This window comes from Chiloscyllium plagiosum, unplaced genomic scaffold, assembly GCF_037043375.1.
Source record: "Chiloscyllium plagiosum isolate Xiang-an unplaced genomic scaffold, Cpla_swu_hap1 HiC_scaffold_15, whole genome shotgun sequence".
NCBI lineage: Eukaryota > Metazoa > Chordata > Chondrichthyes > Orectolobiformes > Hemiscylliidae > Chiloscyllium > Chiloscyllium plagiosum.
This window is the reverse complement of record NW_028270153.1, coordinates 62,205,473-62,232,080: the sequence shown is the minus strand read 5'-3', so window position 1 is coordinate 62,232,080 and position 26,608 is coordinate 62,205,473. Positions and strand designations below refer to the sequence as shown.

The 26,608-nt window shown below is 39.0% G+C and overlaps 1 protein-coding gene across 4 annotated transcripts in view; it reads right to left on the bottom strand.

Annotated features, from left to right (window-relative positions):
• The window catches only part of LOC122560002 (AP-1 complex subunit gamma-1-like), a 139,878-nt gene that overhangs the window by 90,790 nt on the left and 22,480 nt on the right, over positions 1 to 26,608 (bottom strand). For 2 of the 4 annotated variants that reach the window (XM_087994980.1, XM_087994978.1), the window contains exons 2-3: positions 4,353 to 4,557; positions 598 to 722 (exon numbers count right to left, since the gene is read on the bottom strand). In XM_087994980.1, the coding sequence (XP_087851106.1) occupies positions 598 to 722; positions 4,353 to 4,553 (326 nt within the window). In that variant the 5' untranslated portion in view covers positions 4,554 to 4,557. Of the gene's footprint in view, positions 1 to 597; positions 723 to 4,352; positions 4,558 to 5,330; positions 5,352 to 16,343; positions 16,364 to 26,608 lie in introns of those variants that run through there. The other 2 variants (XM_043710150.2, XM_087994981.1) reach the window with 2 other exon arrangements.

The following is a 26,608-nucleotide window of genomic DNA, read 5'->3' as shown; positions in this document are numbered from 1 at the left end:
TGGGACACTAGCTTTTAAAGTACTGTTGCTTGTCAGTTTCCAGTGAAACCTTTAACATCTGCATTATTTAACAATATTGAAATGCTTGTTTAGTAGCTCTCTCTCAATCCAAAGACACCACATTCATGGTAGCAATAGGTAATGTTGTGCTAAAGGTAACAGATCAAAATAAAAAAAAAAATCCTGATAAATCAACAACTAGGCTTATCAAAGCACCTGTATGCTGGTGAGTGCAAAGGAAAGGTTAGCCAGATTTCTTTCTTATACACTGGTATGCAGTCATATCGTGCGCAACAGCAGGATCAGACTAGTTTTGATGTACCCCACAATCTATGGCTACTGCCGTCACTGTCAAAAATGAAACACAAAAGAATTTCACCTGAATTAGAAATTATATGACTGCTATTATTAATGAATCTATACCAGTACAGGAATTAGGCAGAATCTCCTGGAATGGAAGGAATAGAATTTGGGGCATCAGTTAATTCCCCCCAAAATGAAAAACTAGAATTTATTTCAAGCTAGTGGCCCACGTTGTGGCATATCATCAAATGAAGCTTGAAGGGATGATTTAAGACAAAATGTGTTAGCACCTACTTCTTAAGGCAGTTAGTCATCAGTAGATGGACATCTTGCCTCTCGTCTAGAAGCAGCATAGCTCCAAGGTAACCAATTCTCTTGTCTGTGAATCGCTGAGATGCTATCAACTTTAAACATTCAAGCTGTGCAAAAATGAAACAAAAAGAGAAAAATCAAATTATAAATTTCAAAATATGGCTGTACCAAATCAGTGGGGTTCTCTCAGTTAAAGAATAACGTTGATAGCAATGTGTGTTTCTAATTCAATAGTGTGAAGAGGCAGACACATGAACATGTAGTGAACGTAAGAAACACTTTAGACATCAACAAAGCAGTTTAATTGCGAGTAGTACTCCACAATACAATTCTCACTTGCCATTCTTAAAACATCGCTTCTAGATTCGAACAATCGACATCAATACTTCTTGCTTGTGTAGTCTCTTAAAAAGGCACCTTAGAATGCATTGTCTATATTGAAAGTGGCACTTAAATCCAATTTCTGGAAAGCAAAATAAGGGATGTTTTTAAATAAGTCCATGAAGTTACTCAGTCTTGGGTAAACCTGTAGTGCACAGGTTTTATTTGTGCCCATTTTGTCTTATTTCAACCAGAGTGATGACCTGTATTAGTCATTTTCAAAATTGCTCCTTAAGAATCATTACTATTTCAATAAGAGTGAAACCAAAGCACCAAGATTAGATTAGATTAGATAACTTATGTTATAAGCAAATGATGAAAACATACGTTTATTCGTTCAAACTGAAAGTTAGTACATGCAAGTCTTCTAGTATCTCCACAAATCAAAAAACAAACATTATGCCTATAAAGGTGATAAAGACAAGCTCCAGCATGCTGCAAGGGAACTGAAGATTGACTTATGGAATGAAATAGTAACAAAATGCTGGAGAAACCCAGCAGGTCTCGCAGGATCTGTGGAAATAAAAACGGAGTTAATGCTTCTAGTCTAATATGTATCTTCTTTAGAACTGAAGAGAGGTGAATGAGTGATCAGCCTTATGCTGTGGCAAAACGGGAGAGAGCAGCAAGCAGAACACAAGTGAAGGTCAGGAAAGTAAGGTTGGGGAACAAGGGAGATTAGAGATCACAAGTGCCACAGAACAGTGAAAGACAAGAAATTATGAGCTACAATATTTACCTGGGAGGCACAGTCTGTATTTTACAATGTGCCGAAGATGGCTTATGATTCACTCTCCACAACCTTTGCTCCTATATTAACAATTGATGGAAGTGAACTAGTCATCGACAAGGCAGTTATAATGGAAAGGCAGCTTGAGCACTTTGCCAAGGTTAGAAACTTACACACCTTTGCAGATTCTCTGCATCAAATTGAACAGTTACTTAAGAAACAAGGCCCATCTTTTCTTTTTTCTGCAAAGAGGCACTAAAAGTGATCAAATCAACTAACAACACCAATCCTCAGTGGCATTTCATTCCAACAGAGATTTGCAAGTGTAATAGTACAGAGCTCATTAACAAATTTAGAACTGCTTCAAGTGTATATGGGATCAGGAAAATGTTCTTTAGGATCTAAAGAATGCCAACAATGTCAGTAACTGGAGGAGGAAAACATATGTAGCATCTATAAGGAAAAAGTCTTCTCTCAGTCGCAGGAACATTTAAGATCACCAGAGAACTGCCTTTAGACAAAATTAGGATTCATTCAGGGCAGTTCTTCAATCTATCCAGACTATACATCTTCAAAGTCACGGAAAAAGCAATCAAACAACTTCTGTATTCTGCAAGAATGATATGGCAAAACAAATTCAAGTGTGGCCAAAAACACTGGTCTCCAGATCGGTGTCTCCAACATGCAGGGTATATTTTAGCCACCATCAGACAAAAACAATGATGATTCAGGCAGGACAGTTGATCCAAGTAGTAGAAAATGTCTCATGCCTTGGTAATATGCTCCCTACGGATGTCACTACTGATGAAGATATCACTATGTGCATCCAGAAAACAAGTTATCCACAGCTGATTGTCTGGAAGCAGTATATATTAGTGGAAGCTAGATAAGCATATGAGGGAAATAGTAATACATTGACAGAATTGGATGAAGTATAATAGGAGAAGGTTTGTGTGATACATAACTGACCCTATCCATGCTGGACTTGAAATTATTTCTGTGCTACAGACTACATGTGAGAGGAGGTCATGTAGCTCAGTTGGCTGGCCAGCTGGTTTGTGATGCAGAGTGATACCAACAGCATGGGTTCAATTCCCGGCTGAGGTTGCCATGAAGGTCTCTCAAACTCTCCCCTTGCCTGAGGCATGGTGACCCTCTAGCACCAGTTGTCTTTCTCTATGAGAGCACAGCCTTATGGTGCTCTGGGACTATGGCAACTTTACCTTCAATGTGTGATGGTACATCTTGGTAGGAATAATAAAGGTCACACACACATACATACACAATGGAAAATAGTACAAAGCATGGAAGCATACAGTCATACAAATCATGAACTGCAAAGACATAGGTTAAGAAGACCATTATAAAAAGCAAAGCAGTGGGGTTCTTTTACAAGGGATATATTTACAAACAGGGAAGTTGCTGATCTTAATGTGGTACCATCCTGTTCCTTACATTTTAAAAAGGTGTAGATAGAGTCAGAAAGGCACAAATTAGAAAAGGATGACATCAAAAATGAAAAGTTGTGAGATGAGGAAAGACCAAATGGGATAGAGTATTAGCCCTTTCATCAAGAGAAAAAAGGGAGGGATGACAATTTAGTGAACTTTTAAGATAATGTTAATATTGGATAGGGTAGATAAAGAAACAATGTTCTAATTTTAGTTGCAAATATAAAATAGTCATTACTAAATCCAATAGGAAATTCGGGAGAAATCTTTTTAATCAATACATAGAATGCTACCACGTTGAACAGCTGAAGTAAACAACAAAAGATATATTTAAGATGAAACTGGATGAACTCTGAAAAGTGTTTGGAAAGTCTGCTATTAGGGTTAGATAAAGTGGGGAAGCAAGCTGTGGGAAACAAACATTGTATTGATTATTTCACCTGAATAGCCAGTTTCTGTGCTACACATTTTACATTTATGAAGGGTGTTTCCTGGACATCTTGCTGTTTGAAAATATTCCATTCAAAATTATATCTAGTTGGTCACAGTTAAATGACTAAGCAAGTCAACCAGAAATCCTGCTTGAGATCTATACAGAGTGACTCATGCTGAAAAGTGCACATGTACATATATAGATAGAGACTGCCTGTGACCTATCTCCGGCAACCCAACTAGCTTTCAATTAAAAATGTGCACTGAAGCAAAGTACCAAGCTCACCTGACACTGACTCTATCCAACAATATGAAGGACTGCCTCCAATAGGAAAGGAGAAAATTAGAGAAAATGAACAAAAAAAAAACTTAATCTATATTACTAGTTCATTGACACATGGGAATTAGGAGTATTAGCAAGCCATCAGCCCCTCCAGCCTGCTCTGCAGACTGATCAATACTATGTTTTGATTTCAACATTCTGCTCTCTCTCTGATAACCTTGGATTTCCTTGACCACTAAGAAAGTATCTCTGTCTTAAAATATCCACTTACCCATCTCTACTAGCTTCTGAGGCAAAGTTTCCAAAGTTGCACAACCCGGACAGAAAACATTTCTCCTCATCTCTATCCTAAATAGGTGACCACATTTTAAAATATTGCTCCATCATCAAAAAGAGCATCAACAAACAAAACTGAAGAGTAACTCAAAGAAAACCTCAAAATTAATTTATCATAACATACCTGACCAAAGTGTGCTGGATATCCAAGCATATGCATGTAGATAAGTTTTGCTACATTTCGACAACGGTATGTGTTGTCTTCCTCTCGAAAGGATGACCTGATAAGTGCACATTCTTTCTGAATGACTTCTCGTTCTTCCGCTTGTGTCCTGGCAGCACGGATAGTGCGAATCAACTCTCGTAATCGGACAGGAGCTGGCATCTTGCTGTAAAAATGAAGTTAGTTATCTTAGACATCAGATTAATACATGGTACAAAGATTGCAACTTTGGACTTAATAGGTCATCTCAAGGTGCTGTTAATTAAAAGCAAATGATTATAAATCTCAGATACATCTTACTAAGGGCTTTCACAACTTTGCTGTTGCTTCATTACTTTTATAATGGTCAACACAACACCCTTAAAATGTTTTTATTCTTGATTGCTGTCCAATACCTCTGATAGTGGACATATGTGCAATTGGGCAAGTCTGTGGTATCATTTATAGCCAGGTAATCATTCAAGTTTTGACATCGACCTGAAGAATATTGGCATGGACCAAAGTGGCTGCCCATGCCAATAGAAATATGAACAAGATCCAGCTCCTCCAGAGGGGAAAGGAGGGTAGAAGAAAGGTCCCAACACAAGAACCTAAAAAATGGTTTTTATAAAGCCTACAGTTGCAGCATCAAGCGCATACTTCTGTGTCAAAGGTTGATAACCGAACTGTCTTTTATAGTGCCCCAGCAAATCTAGCCAGCTGACTATCATCAGCAATGTAAACTATGCTCTTTTCATCGTGCTAACATGGCCGCTTCCCTTTCAGGAAGGATAGATTTCCCCTTCAACGTTCCCTATGAAAGTTTATTTCTAAAATTAAAACAGAATTTGAAAAAAAAATTAAATTTTACTTCAATCCTCTAGTAAAATTCCACACAACAGATGATGTAATGAAACACTTAACAGAAAAATTCAATAAAAAGTTTTGAAATATTCTCACCATCTGAAATATTATGAATGACGAGGTTAAATCGAAGTATCTTGCCAAACCTGTAATTTCTGATTTTTAGATTTAAAGGAATGTCCAATAAATATCTCACTACTGACTCAAACTAATTTGAGTAACATTATCTGCTAGTCATATCAATTTACAGGAATACATTCTTGAGAAAGCTAACAAAAATATGGCCTGTTAGCATTCTTGTCTGTTTAAAAACAGTTAATGAAATAAAAATCCATTTCCTTGTAATTTTCTGAATCGTATTCCTTCCTACAGTCAGTCTCTTCCCCTTTTTCTGACTGCTGCTAGATTGATGAAATCTGATCACCCCTTGGCAACTCACTCATGTGATTACAATGACAACAAAGTCTCAGTATGGTAGTGAGATCACAGCCTTTAACATATCCTGAGACATTCACATGCGTTCTTTCTAGTGTCTAGATATAAAGCAGGAATAAAATGTCTTGTTTTTCTTTTGCACAAGATTGGTCAGGGATGTTGAAATCAAGTGTAAATCTTCTGACATTCGTACCATTTACAGCTCACTGTCTATACTATAAGATACAATACTTACTCACTAAGTTTCGGGCGTCCAAGAGCATTTTCTAAAAATTCCAAGTCTCATATTGAGGTCACAGCAGTTATCTGATTAGCAGACGTTTTCAGGAAACAAATTCAGCAAACTCTGGAACTGCATTGGCCATATAAATATAGTGGCTTCAAGAACAAGTCAGAGGCTGTGAATCTTGCAGCAAGCAACTCATCTCTTGACTCCAAAGCCTGTCTGCCAAATCAGATGCATGATTGAATACTCCACACTTGTCTCAATGATTGCAGATCCAATAACACTCAATCTTGACCCCATCCAAAGTAGCTCACTTAATTTACAGCACATTCACAAACATTCTCTCCTCCAACCAGGACTGAGCAGCAACAGTGTGTACAATTTACAAGATGCACAGAAATTTACCAAGGTTCCTGTGACAGCACCTTCCAAACCTGCAACCGCTACACAGACAAGTAGATACGTGGTAACACCACTTCAAGTACCCCTCCAGGTTGCATATGGTCTTAACTTGGAAATATATCACCATTCCTTCTGTATCACAAAGTCAAAATTTTGGAACTTCATCTCTAACAGCACTGTGTACCTTTACCAAATGGACTGCAGCAGTTCAAGGCTCACCACCAGCTTTGCAAAAGCAGAGGGATACACAATAAACATTAGTCTAGCCAGTGAAGCCCATATCCCTAAAACAAAACAAACATTTGCACTATTTTCTCATTTTAATATAAATCACCTGAACATTAGTATAGTCAGAAATAGAGGATTCAGAGTGCCGTGGATTTGATTCTTACCAAGACAACACTGATACAAGCTGAACAGTCTACCGTGACAAGACTCCATCTTGGCTAGGAATTCTAATGCATTGAACAACTATCAGTTAATTGTTGATTTTCTTTTTAAATATTTGAACATGGGACATCAACATCACTGACGAGGTCAGTAGTTATCATGTTTGTGGTGGTATTGGTGAGGCATCTTCTTGAACTGCTGGAGTCTGTCTGATGCTGGCACACTCAAGAGCGCTGTTAGGGAAGGAGTTCCAGAACTATGAGTGTGTAACAAAGTAAAAATGATATAGCTCCAACTCAGGATGGGTGTATGCTTAAGCAGAGAGCTTATAGGTTGTGCATTCCAATGCATCTTCTCTCCTTGCCCTTCTAAATGGCAATGGTGCCAGATTTGGAATATGCTGTTGAAGGAGTCTTGGTGAGAATGCACTGGTGCAATCTGCTGCCACTGTGCCACTACTTGAGATAAAGGGAGAAATGTTAATTGGGGTGCCAATCAAGTAGGTTGCCTTATCCTGCATGGTATACAGCTCACAGTAACTGAGTTTCACTCAACCAGAGAAGTGAAGAGCATTTTAACCATACATTTGGTTTGTGTCCAGCTTGCCCAGAGCATTTATACAGTTGATCTCTATTTCTGATCAATGCTAAGCCTAGGACTTTGACGGCAAGGGATTCAGTGATGGCAATGCTATTGAACTTCAAGAAGAGATGGGTAGAATCGCTCGTTGAACATGCTTGTCGTGTGTCATGAATGTTACTTGCCATTTATCTGCCTCAATCTCTGCTATCCACTCCATTTTGCTGCTTGCAGACATGAAATTACAGCAGAAAGTTCTGTAGAAGTGATGACATGCTAACAAACAATACTATTAATTCAGTCAGCAGATTATCAGTGCAAACTCTTGCCTGAAAAACCACATTGTGCAATAACATGGTAAGCTGAACTGTAAAACACAAAAGATTGCGTCAGACCCAAGTCACACTAGCTTAATTCATATAAATTGAACTCAATTACATCAGGCATGGAGTCATGAGGGGGGACAATAGTGCAACCCAAAACTAATAATGTTAGAATGGTGAAGTACCAGCACTTTGAAAAGTTTTAAAGAAAAAGATGCTGCACAGAAGAAACATTCCCAAAGAAGCAAAGGAGGAAGACAGACCTCACTCAAGACACCAGTGTTCCATAGTGAACACAACTGCTGACCATAGCCATTTATTAAATGTCACATTTAGGTGAATGTGATGGCCTGAATGAATTTAGTGAAGCTTGAGAAAACACATTCACCCAACACAAGTTGTAGCTCGCCTGAACTAAAAGCTCCTTTTGATCAGCTCTCCCAAATCTCAGTCTGATTGCAATTGGCCTAGTCTTACAATTAAGAGTGACCACACTGGCACCTCCACATCACAACTGAAAGTGATTCCAAGACTACACAGTCCTCAAGTGAAAATCCTCAATTTTTACTTTCTGCAGAGGGATTGTCATGGATGAAGATGGCTGGGCCAAGAACACTGCTTTGGAAGCTTCGGTGGTAGTGTCTGGAGGCCTGGGATAAATAGTCCCAATCCATCTTGCTTTGTGCACGGTCTAACTTCAATAGATGGGTTGGCACAAGACTTCTCTCCCCCACTACGGTAATCTCCAGTTGTACAGGAGATTGAATTTCTGCAAATGGTGGTGGACAATTAAACAGTGAATTGGAGGAGGCCCCACAATCTCTTGGGAGTTAAACTGGAGGTCCTTGGAAGAGGCTAAAATAGATCATCCATCTCACATGTCTGATTGAAGATGGCTGCAAATTTCTTCATCCTTATCTTTTGTACTGATGAGTTGGACTCCCAGGGGTCTCCTCCAGTTCACTATTTAATTAGGGGGAAATTTGTGCCAACCCATCTAATGATAGAGTGATGGATGCATCACACCACAAGATTGCAGATTTTGATGGAATACAATTTTACTGCTGCTGTTATTGACCCACAGCATGTCATGGATGACCAGTTTTGAGCAGTCAGCTTTTAAAGGAACATAGGAATAGGAGTTGGCCATTTAGCCTCTCAAACTTGTTCCACCATTCAGTAAGATCATGGCTGATGTGGCCTAACTCCATAAACCTGCTTTTCATCCATATCCCTTCCTAACATTTCTCCTGGCCCTAATTCTCATGCCCCCGAGTTGTAGAATCCCCAGCCAATGAAAATGTTTTATCTTTATCGACCCTGGCTTTTCTTGTTTATATCTTGAAGATCTTAAACTTCTAATCCTAGCGAAATCAGGCCTAATTCACGTAATCACTAATAACTTAATCCCGAAATCCTGGTACCATTCTTGTAAACTTGTGGTGTGCTCTCACCAAGGCGAATCTATCCTAAGGTGTGGTGCTCAGAACTGCTCACAGTATTCCAAATGAAGTCTAACCAGGATTTTATTTAACTACAGCATAATGTCTGTATCCATGTACTCCAGTGTTCCAGATACAAAGGTCAGCATTCCATTAGCTTTCTTGATTATTTCCTGCATCTGTTTATGACATTTTAAAGATCTATGCATGGAACACTCAAGTCTCTGCATTTCCACTACATTTAACTTCATACCATCTAGAGAGTCCCCCTGTCGTGTCATTCCCCACAACCACCATCCCCCCCCCCACACCAGTCAAAGCAAAATGCTCGGAGGCACAGCATAATTTTACCTCCTTCATCTTTATTCTGGGCCCTAAAGGGAGAGAGAATAATCGCCCATGTGCACAGAGATGAGTTCTCTGGAAGAGCAGTTTCTCAATGAACTATACAGTCATTTTACAGGGAGGAACATCCAGATAAGGCAACATACATATTAATTGGGTGACCGTTACAATCAGCGAGTATCAATAGCACAGATCAAACCCTTTATTGTTATACAATGAATGTTCTTAACCTTGTTAACTGGATTCATACAATGGATATTTTTCCCCTTGTTAGCTGACCTTGCATACTGAATGCTTCCAATATTGCTAAATGGATCTATGTATTGAATGTTTTTCCACCTTGTTATCCCATTACTCTTGCCTCCAACACCCCACTGTAAACTGTAAGTTCTTATTTGATCTTCACAACACACATTCCCACTTACCTTTATATCATATGTAAATGTTACATTTAGTTTCTGAGTCCAAATTATTAATATATACCTGTACTGTGAACAGCTGGGGCCAAGTACTGATCCCGTGGCATCGCACTGGTCACAGGCTGCTAACATGAGAATGACCCATTTATTCCTACTGTTTTCTGTTAACCAATTATTAATCCACACGAGTACAGTATCTCCTATGATATATACTTTAATTTTTCTCACTAGACTCCTGTGTGTGTGGGGGGGGGGGGTTATCAAAAGCCTTCTGAAAATTGATGAACGCCATCAATTTAGTTAGTTACATCCTCCACACAACTCCCTTCAAACACAATTTCCCATTCACGAATCAATTTTGACTATGCCTAATTTGCCCAATCCCAGCATCAACCAGGTATCTATTTATCCCAAACTTTAGAATAGATTCTGGCATTTTCCTCTACTACTGATGTAAGGTAACAGATCTGTCATTTCCTGTTCTCTTTCTTGCATCCTTCTTACATAATGAGGTAATATTTGCCATGTTTCAAACTGTAGGAATCATTCCATAATTTATTGAATTTTGGAAGATAATCATCAATGCATACATTACCTCTCTAGCCACCTCCTTAAACATTCTGGAATGCAGACCATTAGGACATGAGATTTGTCAACTTTCAGCCTCATCAACTTCTACAGTACAATCTTCTTCAAATGTTAATTTCCTTGAGCTCATTTCCCTAGCCTTTTGGATCTCCAGTTCTGGAAGTTTTTTGGCTTCTTCCTCAGAAACAAACTAATAATCTAGCTTCTCTGCCATTCCTCCTGTATTACATACACATTCATTTGAGACAAATATTTCCTTCTTTTTACCTTTTTTGATAGATTGCATTCGTATTCTATTCTCCCTTCCCTTATCAATTTCTTGGTCCTCCTTTGTTGTAGTCTTATAAATCTCCGAATCCTCAGAATTATTGCCATTGCTGGCAACTTTACATGCCTTTTCTTTAAATCTCAGAATCCTGAGCTTCCTTTATCGCCATTTTATTCACCTTGAAAGAATGTAAAGTCTCTGTAAATCATGTTATAATTCTTTAAAGATGATCCATTGCCAATGTATAGTCATGCCTTTTAAATGTATTTTCCCCAATCCTCCTCAGCCTTCATAATTTCCCATATTCAAATTTAACACCCTTGTTTCAGAACAAAGTACTTCAGTTTCAAACAGTGCAAAATTCTATCATGCTGTGGTCACTCATCCCTAAAGGTTCCTTTACAAGATTTTAATTAGTCCTTTTTAATTACATAATACTACTCTAAAATACCATGTCCTCTAGTTGGATCCTCAACATATTACTCTACAAAAACATCCCTAACACATTCCATTAAAGTTGTCTTGAATGGCTATAGTGCTCAATTTGTTGATCGAAGTCACCTATAAGAATACTGTGGCCCATATTATATACTTCTCTTATAGACTGAACAAAACCCTGCTCTACACTACCATTATCAATTGGTGGCATATAATTCACTCCAACCAATGCCAGCTGCCCATTACTTCTACTGAACAGATTTCATGCACTGTTCTTCCAATCTGAGATCTTCTCTTACTAACGTTGTGACCATATCCCTTCTCAGTGCAACGCCACTTCCTTTTCTTTGTTGTTCCTAAATGTTGAATATCCTGAAATACTCAGTTTCCTGTTTTCATCATGCAGCCACGTTACTGTAATGGTGATTAGATCATACCGATGCGTCTCTCCTTGTGCTTTTAGATCATCTACATTGTTACAAATGCTGCGTCCATTAAGATAGACTGCACTTAATTTTGTATTTTAGATATCATTCCATTACCAGTGCTTGGCTAATTTCGCCTGTCTTTTCATTTTCCGAGCATATTTGCAGCGTCTTGTTAACAACTTTATTTCCTTCCAATTTGTACAACCCCTCAGATCCCACCAACACCTCCCCCCCCAACCCCCGCAGCACACTCTAGTTTAAAATTATCCCAAAAGCACTAGCAAATCTCCTTGCAAGAATATCAGTCCCAGTTCCATGAAGAGTGACTGATGTCCATTGTACAAGTCTCACCATGACCCAATCATTAGAACGAGAAGCATCTGTAGAGTGTGTAGTGCTGAAAAACCTAAGCAGGTCGGGCAGCATCCGAGGAGCAGTAGAATGGACGTTTCAGCCAAGAGCTAGTCATCAGGATAATTACTGATGAAAGGCTCTTTCCAGGAACGTCAATTCTTCTGCTCCTCGGATGCTGCCTGACCTGCTGTGTTTTTCCAGCACCACACTCTCGACTCTGATCTCCAGCATCTGCAGTCCTCACTTTCTCTTAGAAACATCTGTAGGCAATTCAGGCCTTCAAGCCTTCTCTGCAATTTAATACAATCATGGTTGATCTCATCTTGGCCTCAACTTCACTTTCGTACCTATTCTCCATTTAACATTTTCCACATTAAATGTCAGTCCATCTCCTCCTCAAATTATTAAGCTTCCTTCGTCCACTGCACTCTGGAGTAGTGAATCTTATAGATTTACAACTCTTTGACAGAAGTAATACCTCATTTGTTTTAAAATTGTCACCCCTTATCCTAAAACTATGACCTCTCATTCCAGTTGCTCCACAAGGGGAAACATCCACTCTGTGTAATTTGTCAATTACCATCTTATATATCTCAATTAGATCTTTTAAATTCTTCTAAATTCTAGTGAGTATAGACCTAACTGGTCAAATTCTCCTCATAAGACAAACTTCTCATCTCTGGAGGTAATCTAGTGAACTTTCTCCAAACTGCCTCCAATGCAATTACAACCTTCCTCAAGTATGGGGACACAGTACTCCAGATGCAGTCTCACCAATGCCTTTACAGTTGCAATAACACTTCCCTACTTGATATAAAAGCATTTATCAAAAGCCTTTATGGCAATTCCAAATATTCCATTTGCCCTCCATATTTCCTCTGTACCTGCATACTATCTTTCTGCAACTCACGCACAAGGACACTCTGAAGCATTCGGAAGTTTCTCTCCATTTAGGTGATAAGTTGCCTATTTACTCTTCTGAACAAAATGGGTATGCTCACACTTATCCACATTAAATTCATTCTGCCAAATTCTGGCCCATTCACCCAATCTACCCATATCAATTTTTAAATTTCTCATTTCCTCATTACAACTTACTTTCCCACATACAGTATTTTAGTAATATCTGTAAATGTGGCTATAGTACGTTCAACCTGAATGATCTGGATGTATGGATAATTACTGCTTGTACACACTGGGGCCCTAAGGATTGCATTCTATGGCACACACAAGTTACAGCGTGCAGACCAAAAAGACTCATTTATTCCAACTGTGCTTCCTGCTGATTAGCCAATCTTCTATCCAAGCTAATATTACCCTTAACCTGATGGAATCATAGCTTGTGTATTATCTTTTGTGTGGCACATTAAATGCATTCTGGAAATCCAGATATACATCTACAGGACCCAAATAATCTGCTTCATTACATTTTCGAAGACCTTGAGCAAATTAATCAAGGCATGATTGACCTTTTAGGAACAAGAGCGTGGTGCTGGAAAAACAAAGGTCAGGAAGCATCCGGGGAGTGGGAAGATCAATGTTTGGGGCATACACCCTTCATCATGACCTTTTAGAAAGCCATGTTGACTCTGATGGATTGAGTTCTGACTTTCTAAATGCCCCATTATTTCTACTCCAATTTCCAATTGCAACAATTTCCCAAAAACAGATGTTCAATAATTCTCTACTGTCTGCCTCCCTTTCTTTTTGAAGAACATTTTGAATTACATTAGCATTTTCCAATCCAATGAAACCTTTCCAGAATCCAGGGAATTTTGGAATATTATAACCAATGGATCCACTCTGTCTGTGCCACTTCTTTTAAGACCCTAGGATGTAGGCCATCAGGCCCTGAGAACCTACCTATCTTTATTCCCAATAGTTTGTTGAATACTTTTTTGCTTGTGGTGATGATTATTTAAAGTTCCTGATTTTCTATAATCTCTGCATTATCTGTTACTTTTGGGATAGTTTCATTGTCCTCCACTGTGAATTTTGTGTCCCTGCCATTTCTGTATTCCCCATTGTTAACTCCTTGGTTTTGTCCAAGGATCAACATTTTCTATAAGAATATAAATAGGAAAAGAGTAGTAATGTTTGCTATGTGTTTAAATTTTTTGCTAGTTTTCTTTAGAATCGATCCTTGGTCTTTTTATTACATATTTTTCGCAATCTTTTGCTGGTCTTTAAAAATTCCCCAATTCTCCAGCCTGCCGCTGATCTTTGCATGATGGTATACCTTGGTTTTATAACATTATGTTATTTTTAACTTTCTTGCCTAGCCACGAATGCTTTCTCTTAGTCTTACAATCTTAACTTTCTCTTTGGAAGATATTTTAGTTGAAAGGAACAGAATACCTTCTTAAATGACTATTGTTCATCAACTGCCTTATCTTTTAATCTTTCTGCCCAGTCCCCTAAGGATAAATCTACCCTCATACAATGTAATTAGCTTTGCTTAACATCAGAACACATGTACCGGACTCCAGTTTGTCCTCAAACCGGATTTGAAATTCCAGCAGAAACTCTTTCTTCTTCCCTTTACAGAGTCACCCATGATCCAGCCTTGGTTACAATTCCCTAAGGAACTGTTAACCTCACCAGTATCCAAAATGGAGTACCAATTAGCAAGCACGAGACACTCAGGGGACTCTTGTATTACCTGTCTGATTTTTGTAGACTACCCAGAAGTCACCCATCCCTTCTCTACCTATACATTTTTAACTTGGTGTGACCATCTCCATGGACAAGATAGCTGCATAGTCCTCTGCCTCATGGATGCACATTACCACTGATCAAGTCTCAAAACCCAGACCTCAAGCTAATGTAGCTGATGATACTTCCTGTGGATGGGTTTACGTGGGACACATGACATGTCCATGACTTCACATATACTGCAGAATATACACTCCAACTGGCACTTCTAACTTGCTACCTTATAACTCTAAAAGCTATCTGATGACTTTAGAATAAGTATGGACTTTCTATGAAAAAATGAACTATTTTGCAGAAAAATGAAAAAAAGTCAAGGAAGTTAAAAATGAAATAGAACATTACAGCGCAGCACAGGCCCTTCGGCCCTCGATGTTGCGCCGTCCTGTGGAACTAATCTGAAGCCCATCTATCCTACTCTATTCCAATTTCATCCATACATCTACCCAATGACCTTTCAAATGCCCTGAAAGTTGGTGAGTCTATGTCGTAGGCAGTGCGTTCCACGCTCTTACTACTCTGAGTAAAGAAACAACCTCTGACATCTGTCCTATATCTATCACCCCTTAATTTAAAGCTCTGTCCTCTCCTGCTAGCCATCACCATCCAAGAAAAAAGAGGAAAAAGGCTCTCACTATTCACCCCATCTAACCCGTTGATTATCCTGTATGTCTCAATTAAGTCACCTCACAACTTCTGGGTATTTAGTCTGTGTTAAAGTTTGGAAATACCAATCAAACCAAATCATACTATTCAATTGTGTTCCCTGTACTTGATGCTGAAGTACCATTTGTTTTGGTACTGACAGGCTTTTCAATCAATACCTTATTTCCTCACTCCTCTTGCTCTGAAGACTTTATGTTTTGGAACTAACCTGAATTAAAGCACCTTTGTTCAGGATTTTTAATTTGACTCAAATTCACAATTACTCATTCTGCCTCAGTTTCCCTCTAGCAAAGTCTTCCTCAACCTGACTGTGTGGCTTACTCCATTTTGTGCACCTCAGGTTTTGTTCTCAATCCACCATTAACAGCTACAGTTCCACTGACAAGATCTAAAGTTTGCAATTATTTCCATAAACCTGTCTATTCTAATTCTTTCTCTACCTCCTCTTCAAGATCTTTCCTAAAGCTCACCTGTTTCGCCATGCTTTTTGTCACCTAATATGTTAGGTGGTTCAGGTTCAAATTTTGTTCGATAATGTCACTGTAAGTTGCCTTGGGATGCTAACTAAATATAAACCATTGCTCTTGTAAAAATATTGTCAGGTGCTTTAAGAAGGGAGAAAACTCAACACCTGCAATACTCTGCTTCTAAGCAGCAGAAGCAAGCAGAATTGAACTGCAAATAAAGTTCATTCCTCTTTTAGTTGAAGCCTGTGTACCAGAAATGATTTGTTCTTATTTCAAAATAGTGCTGCCTTAGGGAAAGCAGATCTGGCAATCTGTTCTTTTTAAAATCTCCTCCTAAAATTAAAAGTGAGAATGAATGCAAAATGACTGCTTGTACTTACTCTTCTCTCCTCAAATAAGCTACCTCTTTTGACAGTCATGATTTAGACAGTCTGCTGTATTATCCTTTTTTGTGACTCACTGACAATTTTTGTGCAATTACTCTCCTATGAAGCACCTTGATGTATGAATTACATTAAAAGATGCAAGTTTGTTATTGATGAAGTGAATCCGCTTGATTCATCCAGTAGCAATCAAAGATGAGTATTGCATCAAATAATAATTAAAAATGTAAAATGCTGAAAATACCTCAACAGGTTGGACAGCATCTGTGGAGAGAGAAACAAATAAATGTTTCAGGCTGATGATCTTGGATGTGTTCGGTTCTTATTAATCTCAAGTTTTTTTTATTACTGCAATTTGCTCTTGCAATATACTTTCTACAGAGGCTGGAAAAACGAGTGAAATACATCTTTGGGAAGTGTGCCATTGTTAAATTTTCAAACATGTTCAAATTGTGGAGGGTGCACCACATATTAAGACTGTCCCTACTCATTTATGTCAAAGTGAAATTCAGATCTCTGACAGCAAGCCCAATATAATAATAAATGTACCAGTTTACTTAACCCAGTTAAAATGACCATAATTGAAAAGTACCTCACTATGGAATTAGGCACTTGTTTTCAAATCATGTCCAACACAGTAGAAGGTTGTTCTTTTTCCCCACCAAAATAGGGAACTTTTACTTCCTTTATGGGAATGTAGTTTTCATTCCACCCTTTACTTATTGCACTTAGTGCCCTTGAGAAAATGGTGGTGAGCTGTGTCAATCCATTTCGTGCAGATAAACATTATAGATGGAGCAACAGTGAAGAAACCATGGTATATTTCCAAATCAAGATGGTGAGTGACTTGGAGGGGGATTTGCTGGAGGTGGCATTCTCATGTATTTGTTGCCTGTGTCCTTCTAGGTGATACTGGTCACAGGTTTGGAAGGTGCTATCTAAGAAGCTTCAGTGAATTTCTGCAGTGCATCTTGTCAATGGTAAACACTTGTTATTGGGCATCCGTGGTGGAGGGAATAAATGTTTGTGGATGTGGTACAAATCAAGTGGTTGCTTTTTCTTGACTGGCATCAACTTCATGAGTATTGTTGAAGTTACACTCATCCAGGCAAGTAGGGAGTATTCTATCATATTCCTGACATGTGACATGCATATGATGGACAGGCTCTGGGGAGTTAATCAATGCAGGATTCCTAGCCCCTGACCTCAGCTTGTCGTCAGAGTATTCATATGGATGGTTTAGTTCAGTTTCTGGTCAAAGGTAATCCTCAGGATGCTAATAGTAGGGGATTCAGTCATGGGAATGCCACTGAAAGTTAAGGCATTTTGGCTAGACTTTCTGTTGTTGGAGATGGCACTTGTATGACATGAATATTACTTGCCTCTTGTCAGGACTACTTCAGTAGACTGCAAGACAAGGCAACACATGTATGTTCAAAGTTGTACCAATATCAATATAGACAACCATGAAATGAAACTTTCCAGAGGGAGGGAGGAACTAAATCAAGTTGATATTTCCCTAAGAGACTGAAATCCCTATACTATATTCTTGACCAGCCTCCTCCTACCTCAGAATACTGATTACATCGGCTCATATCAACTAACCTAACACAAACCATGTCAATTAAATTTGTGAACTTCCTGATCTGTACAGCTTCTGTGAAAAACATTGTCAAAGCATAAGCAACGAAGAGACAAAATACATTAAAAAAGCACAAGATCACAGATTTCAATCACCAAAACTCAGTGGACATTGAACCGAATTTTGGAATTTGCTGTATCCTTCAACATGACATTGGATTCAATTTTCATCATACACTTTAATTCCCATTTCAAACATACGGTGCAATTTTTTTGTCTATTCAATTCATGCTATAGTTTCCCCATTTTACTTAACATTCAAGTGTTTTCTGCACTTTAAATGTTACCTAAATGCTGATTTGGGATTTAATACAGCCTCATGATTGCACAGCTACACAAACTTCAGTTTGTCATTTTGTATTTATGTTAGGCCTGAATTAGCAGGTTATTTTATTCAACAAGGCTTTCTATGACAACCTGATTTGCAGCTACATTGACTTATGTCGCTTAACTAATGCATGCTATTCCCAAGTGAGATACTGCCTGTATATTTGCTCCCATAGTCGGGGTTGTTTGCTTCGAGTATGTGTTTTTCCAAGGACCTTTCCTGAGCGAAGAAAGACTTGGTGTATGCAACGTTTCCTATACTCTTGACCTTAGTGACTATGTCATACAGCAGATATGTCAGTGCAATTGGCTGTGACCACATGAAAAGTCAGCTACAGTTGTGGATATTTCCTATGCTACAGCAAGGTGAAGTACTGACAAAGCAATATAAGTAGAACCCCAAAATCAGATTTGTATTTATCTCAGGCAGGTTCAGCTTGTTAAAAAAAAAAGCTGCTCTATTGAATTTCATTCACATGATTTGAACATCTGTAAAACAAGTTTGCACAGTAAATGTGCACTTGCACTGACCATTAGGGCAGCAAATGTGCTGTCAGATTCTTGAAAAAATAGGAGGTCCAATGAGCAGGCATACTCATTGTGTTGCTCACCCACACATATTCTAATTAGCAGATAAGCAACTCTGAAGGCCTTATACTAACTTACCAGTGTCTGTAAAGTCTAACATAAGACCCTAAGATATAGGCCAGTCAGCCCATCGCGTATGCTCTGTCATTGAATAATGGCTGATTCTCAACCCCACTTTTCCCTGCAACCCTTGATCCCCTTATCAATCTTTCTCTCAGTCTTAAATTGACTTGCCTTCCAAAGCCTTCTGCAGTAATGAGCTCCAAAGACAAAATACCTTCTGGCTGAAGAAATACCTTCTCATCTCAGTTCTAAATGGTCATCCCTTCACTCCTTGCCCTCAGGTCCTGGTGTGACGATGCTGTCACTTTAAAAAGGATATTTTGTCCTTGTTTTTTTTTGAAGAAAGGTGGTCAAGGCAGAGGACCCGAACAGTTTAGGAAGAGACTAGTTCAAGGGTGGAAGGGGAGTGGCCAGTTCTCCCAGTTCAGGATTTTTCTAGTTTGTTTTTAGCTATAACATCTCCCAGTTCAAGATGTGAGAGTCCAGGGAAGTTGCAAACTTCAGCAAAGTACTCCTCTGACCTACTTCTGAAATATCTGTACATTATTCCCTCTTGCTGGTTAAGAATCTGTATTTGAATTTACCTTTTTGCCAAGAGGTGTTTGTGGGAAGTTACTGAATTGGAGCAGTTAATTAAAAATAGTTACTGTATCAGGTTGGCTAAGTTTACTAATAGGTTATTCTAAATTCCTTTTTCTTTTGTTCGTGTTTCACCTGCAGTGTTTAAATAAATTCTATTTTGCTTAAAGTTGAGTGGTTTGACCAACTGTATCACACCTGGAATATCCACTTCACATCTGCCTTTAAAGTAAGAGAAAGTTAGGGTCTAGGCTATCTTTTAAAGTATTTTGCGGGGATCTGGCTGGGTCCATAAACAATTATCTCAATAGAGTGGAAACATTTTGTCCATGTCCATTCTATCCGGGCCTCTCAGTATTCTGACCCAGAGTCTTCAACACACTGCACACGACAAGCCCTTCATCCACAAAACTTCCATAGAATCCCTATAGTGTGAAAACAAGCCATTTGGCCGAACAAGCACACACAAACACTCTGAAGAGCATTACGCCCAGACTCTCCACCTCCACCCCATCCCTGTAACCCTGCATTTCCTATGGCTAACCAACATAGTCTGCACACCCTTGGACATTTTTGAGCAATTTAGCATGGCCAATCCAAAGACCTTTCCTGAGCCCTGGGATCATTCTTATGAGCAATAATTATACAGACTACCTAGGAAAATTAAACAGTTAAAAGAAATGATATGCTGTTTGCATGTACATGGCGACCGCTGTATTCGCAGAGTCGGTTTCTGCGGTTTCCCATGGTCCATACATATTACATGGAACATTCCAGAACTAGGGACTAAGGGGCTGCCGAGGAGGTAAATTTCCATAATTTCAGGCTTGCATGGGTAGGTCTTGGAACGTATCCCCATGGGTACGGGGACTACTGTATGTTGATGAAGAGCAGTTTGAAAAACATCTACTGATGCAATAGCTAGCTCTTACAGACAGGGTTAGGGTACATCTCAAGGTTCTGTTGGAGAATCTGGAATTTATTAGCCAACTGCTAGTAGCTGTCGATTTAGTCCTTGTGCCACAACCTATTTCAAAAGAATTTCTCTTACATCACAGCCGAAACTAACTTGTGACAACAGTGTCTAGAAGGTCACAGCTGCAAAGCATCAGTGAGCCGATAAAATGTTGAACATCAGCCCACTCTTCCATTCAGTTTGCTACAACTGGCACACAACTGGATACTGCGTAACTGTAGCTAGCTGTTCTTTATTGTGTGAAATGGAATGCGTGACATCTGTTGGCCAAGTAGCATCTATCACTATTCTTGGTTAATGTTCATTAAAATACTTTAATCCATAATCATAACATTTAAAACTTTCTTAAAAAAGTATCATGAGACTTAACATGGAAGGAACAAGCACCACTCTCAAATGAGAAGAAACCAAATATATCTGTCTATGGGATAAGGTTTCAGCTAATCACTTGGCCTGTAGACACAAGCGTAGTTACAGCAGAGAGAAAGTGTGGACATGTGGGGACAGTGGGAAGGATTCAGATCCCTATCTGAACTGGAAACACTGGACTTGGTGGGTCATCATCTACAGTGGTGCCTGGAAAGAAAGCATGCACATATGCACAGTTTTAGACTTGGATTTTTTTTAGATTAGATTACATTACAGTGTGGAAACAGGCCCTTCGGCCCAACAAGTCCACACCGACCCGCCGAAGCGAAACCCACCCATACCCCTACATTTACCCCTTACCTAACACTACGGGCAATTTAGCATGGCCAATTCACCTGACCCTGCACATCTTTTGGACTGTGGGAGGAAACCGAAGCACCCGGAGGAAACCCACGCAGACACGGGGAGAACGTGCAAACTCCACACAGTCAGTCGCCTGAGGCGGGAATTGAACCCGGGTCTCAGGCGCTGTGAGGCAGCAGTGCTAACCTGCAGTGCTAACCTGATTTAATGCACTCCACACTTAAATAGTCAGTGACACTTAGCACACTACCATATAAAAAAGGGTAATACTTTAGGTCAAGTACTGAAGCACATATTGTGCTCTTGGAACTTGAAAAGAGTCAGTGCCTTTACTCAGAGGGTAAACAAGGGGGCAGTGAATAAGTACACAGTTTTTTTAATGTGCAGTCAGATTCATACCATTCCAGCAATGCTCAATAATGAATGCTGTTTCCATCCTCTTACAAGCATGGCTATTTGTAGTCATGTATATCTACTCTGTATACTACCATTTCATAGATACGGATCAAGCTTTGACCTGATCAAGTTAGGAGGAGAAAGTGAGGACTGCAGATGCTGGAGATCAGAGCTGAAAATGTGTTGCTGGAAAAGCGCAGCAGGTCAGGCAGTATCCAAGGAACAGGAGAATCGACGTTTCGGGCATAAGCCCTTCTTCAGGAAGGGTCGAAACGTCGATTTTCCTGTTCCTTGGATGCTGCCTGACCTGCTGCGCTTTTCCAGCTACACATTTTCAGACCTGATCAAGTTAAACAAGGCCACTCTCTTCCATAATATGTACAGGAGCAGTACACATTCCCATCAAGATCCAATGACCATATTCAGTTCCAATATAACACGATAGTTCTGTTCTCTTGTGATCATGCATTAGAGAAAACTGCACAATAGCCGCACCATTTAAACTAATGGGGTCAAAATCACATTATAGCCAATTCATATAAGGAAAGTTCGCATTCTACAAATAACGGTCCAAATTCTTCAATCGCGTTACAGCCAATTCATGTTGAAGAAACATGCGTTATAGCAGAACCAACTGTATTTCACATATACTGGTAATTTAGATACATTTCATACTATTCAAGTTTCAATACCATAACACCAGGACATCACAGTTCTTGTATTCAAGCCCTCTTGAAATTAATGCCACCACTGCATTTGCCTAACTGCCAACCGAACCTGCATGTTAACCTCAAAAGAATCCTGAACTAAGACTCCCAAGTCCCACTGAGCTTCAGATTTCCCTTCTTTCCTCATTTAGAAAATAATCTATGCCTCTTTGTTTTCTACCAAAGTGGATAACCTCACACTTTCCCACAATGTATTCCATCTGCCATTTCTTTGCCCTCTCTCCTACCCTGTCTAATTTCTTTTGCAGTCTCCCTGCTTCGTCAACACCACCTGTCCCTCCAATTGTGTCATTTGCAAACTTAGCAACAATACCCTCAGTTTCTTTGGCCCAAAAGTTAATGAATAAAGTCAATACAGACCAGTGCAGAACTCCGCCAGTCACCAGCTGACATCCTGAAAAAGACCCCTTTATCCCTACTCTTTGGCTGACTGGCAGAAGGCAATCCTCTATCCATGCCAGTACCTTGCCCTAATATCATAGCTCTTATCTTATTTGGCAGCCTCCTGTGCGGCACTTTTGACAAAGACCGCCTGGAAATCCAAGTAGATCACATCCACTGGTTCTCCTTTGTCTAAGTTGCTCCTTACCTTCACAAAGAATTCTACCAGATTTGTTAGACATGATCTCCTCTCAATGAAGCTGTACCGACTCCCCACTATTTTACCATGCACTTTCAAGCACTCTGAAATCTCATCCTTAATAATGGGCTCTAAAGATCGGTCAGGGTAGCCAGCCTATAGTTTCCTAAAATATGTGAAACAGGTCTTTCTTTTTGATGAAGCCCAGAGGCAGATATATTTGGTTTACTAGTGATAAATAGGAGAAAGCAATTGGTATCTCAGCTGTCCAGAACTCGTCAAGCTTCCATCATTCTACTCCCACCCATTTCTTTTCTTCTCAATAAAAAACTTAAACAATGTAGGCCACCGTAAAAAGAACCTGATCCTACTACACTCAAGCCCATGTACAGATGTTCCAACTGACTCTCATACACAAGAACACAACTTTGACTGCTTTTCCTTATTTACAGACCAGGAGTGGGCATGGGGGAAGAAAGGAATAGACCCAACTGTAATATCTAAGATTTCAGTAGGTACCATGCATCCAATCCAAGATTACTTGCTCTGTCTATTCATTATCAGTCTAACAGACAGCTTCTGCTTCACACCTTTAAAACTGAAGTAACTCAAATAAGAACTATTATGGGATTTAATACAAAATAGCAGAATAGTCTAGACAAAGGATATTTGGTACATTAAATTTAAACTAAGTACATATTTCAGAAATCCCTCAAAAATATAATTGGGAATTCTGGAAACTTTAAAATTTAACATTGCACTCCTACACACAAAATAACTATATTGAAGATAACTCACAAACACTGTACCAGAGGCAGACGAGAACTATTTGAAAACATTGATATGTTTGAGAGAAAAATAAGTTCTGATGTGACCTTGTGATATTTTCTTGTTAGTCACACTTGCCCCATGCAATTTTGTAATGTTCGAACATATTAAAAAAATGTTCTTTTTCCAATCATGTGATATCTTCCAACTTACCAGCATCAGTTTTACATAAATTTAGGAACATAGCAGCAGGAATAAATCATTCTGCTCATTGAACCAGCTCTGCCATTTAACACTATCGTGGCAGATCAACTGCTTCATTGCTGTTTACCCACACTATCCCTATAACCTATTATGCTATTGATAATCAAAAATGTATCAACCCTTACTTTAAATATACTCAAAGACTTCTGCAGCCGTCTGGGGCAGAGATTTTCCAAACATTTATCACAGTGAGTAAAAAAACAATTCTCATGTCAGTCTTAAATGGCATCTACCTTACTTTTAAACTGTGCCCAGTGTTCTAGATTCCCCCAAACGGAAGAAACATCTTATCCTGTCTATTTCTAAGTAATATGTAGACTTTCAATGAAATCATCTCTCATTCTTCAAAAATGTGCAGAATACAGGCCCTATTTGCCCATTCTCTCTTCATAGGACAGCCTTGCCACCTCAAGAACAAGTCTGCTGGACCTTTGTTATAAGGATATGGCAACAATGTCTTTTCTAAGATATGGAGACCAAAACTGTATACTGAACTCCAGGTATGGACTAATTAAGTTCCTACACAATCAAAACAAGACTGTAAATCTCCTGCACTCAAATACTTTTGAGATAAAGGCTAACATTCCATTAACCTTCATAATAGTTTGTTGAACTTGCATGTTCATCTTTGGTGACTCATTGACAAGGATACCCAAGCATCTATGTACTTTTCAACCTCTCACCATTTAAGAAATATTCTGCATATCTGTTCTTCTTATCAAAGTATATAATCTCTCATTTCTCTAAACTATTTGCTCTGTTCTCACCCAACCTGTCCATATCCTCCTGAAAACATTTTACACGTTTCTTACAAGATACATTCCTGCTTAGCTCTGTATCAAATTTGCAAATTTAGAATTATTACATTTGGTCCTCACATTCAAATCATTGACACATAGCGTGTACTTTGCAATACCCTACTAGTCACAGTCGGCTAACATGATTATGGTTTATTTATGAGGAGAAAGTGAGGTCTGCAGATGCTGGAGATCAGAGATGGAAATGTGTTGCTGGAAAAGCGCAGCAGGTCAGGCAGCATCGAGGGAACAGGAGGATCGACGTTTCGGGCATTAGCCTGACCTGCTGCGCTTTTCCAGCAACACATTTCCATCTATGGTTTATTTATTCCTTCTCTTGGCTTTCTGAATGTTGGCCAATCTTTAATCTATTCCATGTGCTTCTATCTTTTCCATGTGCTCAGATTTTGTAAATCAAGTTTTGTGGGGACCTTATTAAAAACCCTCTGAAAATCTAAATATTTTACATCCATAGACTTCTCTTTGATAATTTTGTTAGTAATGTATTCAACAAACTCCCAAAAGGTTTGACAAAAACTATTTCTCATTTGTAAGTCCATGATGACTGTCCCTAATCATAAGACAGTAAGAAACAGGAAGGGAGTAGGACTTTCTGCCCCTTGAGCCTCCTCCACTATTCAACAGGATCCTGGCTGACCTGACATCCTTCATGACACTTTCCTGCGATTTCCCCAAATAACCAAAAATCTCTCAGCCTTAAACATACACAATGGATCTGCCCCCACAGCTCTCTATGGCCAGGAATTTCAAACACTGTCAACGCTCAGAAGAAACTCCACATCTCAGGCTTAACTTGGTACCCCATTATTCTGAGACTATGCCATCTGGTCAGAGACTCTTCCATGAGGGGAGACATCCTCTCCTCTCAGCATTTACCGTAATAAGCTCCTTAGGAATCCTGTATGTTTCAATGAGATTGCCTCTCATTCTTCTAAATTCCACTCAGTAGAGTCCCAACTGGTTTAACCTTTGTTCATAAGTCAATCCCCCCCGTACCAGGGGGTCATCCTAGCAAATCTCTTTTGAACTGCTTCAAATTAAAAAAATTCTTAAATAGGCGCTCACATTACTCCTGATGTAGTCTCACTAGAACTTCGTACTGTTGCAGTAAGAATAGTCTACTCAGATAACTTTTATCCAAGTGTCCATTTCCACTGTGGTTCCCTTCGTTTCCTTTCTTAAAAAGAAATGAAGTGACATTAGCACACTTCTGATTGAAGGAATCGTTTAGAATCCATGAAACTTTAGAAGAATATTATTATTGCACTGACTCTCTCTTTGGCCACTTCCTCAACTCTGATGTAGATTATAAGGTCCTGAAGACCTATCAACTTGCTACCCTATTAATTTCTCTTATACAATCTTTTTACAAATACTAATTTCCTTCAACTTATTAGCTCAAGTCACGTGGATTTCTAATGGAGAGATTGCTCGAATCTCTCTCAGTATGAAGAGATAGCAAGTAATCATTTAGCTGCTCTGCCATTTCTCCATTCCTCATTATAAATTCTCCCGACACTGCCTTTAACAGACCCATATTCATTTAAGCCAAACATTTCCTTCTACGTAGTAGCAAAAATTGACTACATTTTTAGTTTTTGCTAGATTGCATTTGTATTCTATTCTCCCTTTCTTCATCAATTTCTTGCTGCATTCTGAAATCTTACCAATTATCAGATTTATGACTATTCTAGGCCACTTTTAAGCCGTTTCTTTTAATCTTAGTTTCCTTTTGTTAGCCACAGTTGGCTGACATTTTCTTTGAGTTGTACCTTAAAGAAAAGTATAGTTGCTGTTAGCCATGTGAAAATTCTTGACAGACTGTCTGTTAGCTACGTAACCTTTGTACAGTTTATATATTTTCTTGATTCAGCTAAGTGGATAGGTGGTGGTGGTGGTGGATTGTTTTTCAGACTGGAGGCCAGTAACCAGTGGTGTTCGACACGGAGCAGTGCTGGGTCCATACGTTGGTCATTTATATAAATGATTTGCATGAAAACATACTAAGTAATGGTTAGCAAGTTTGCAGATGACACCAAAATTGGTGGT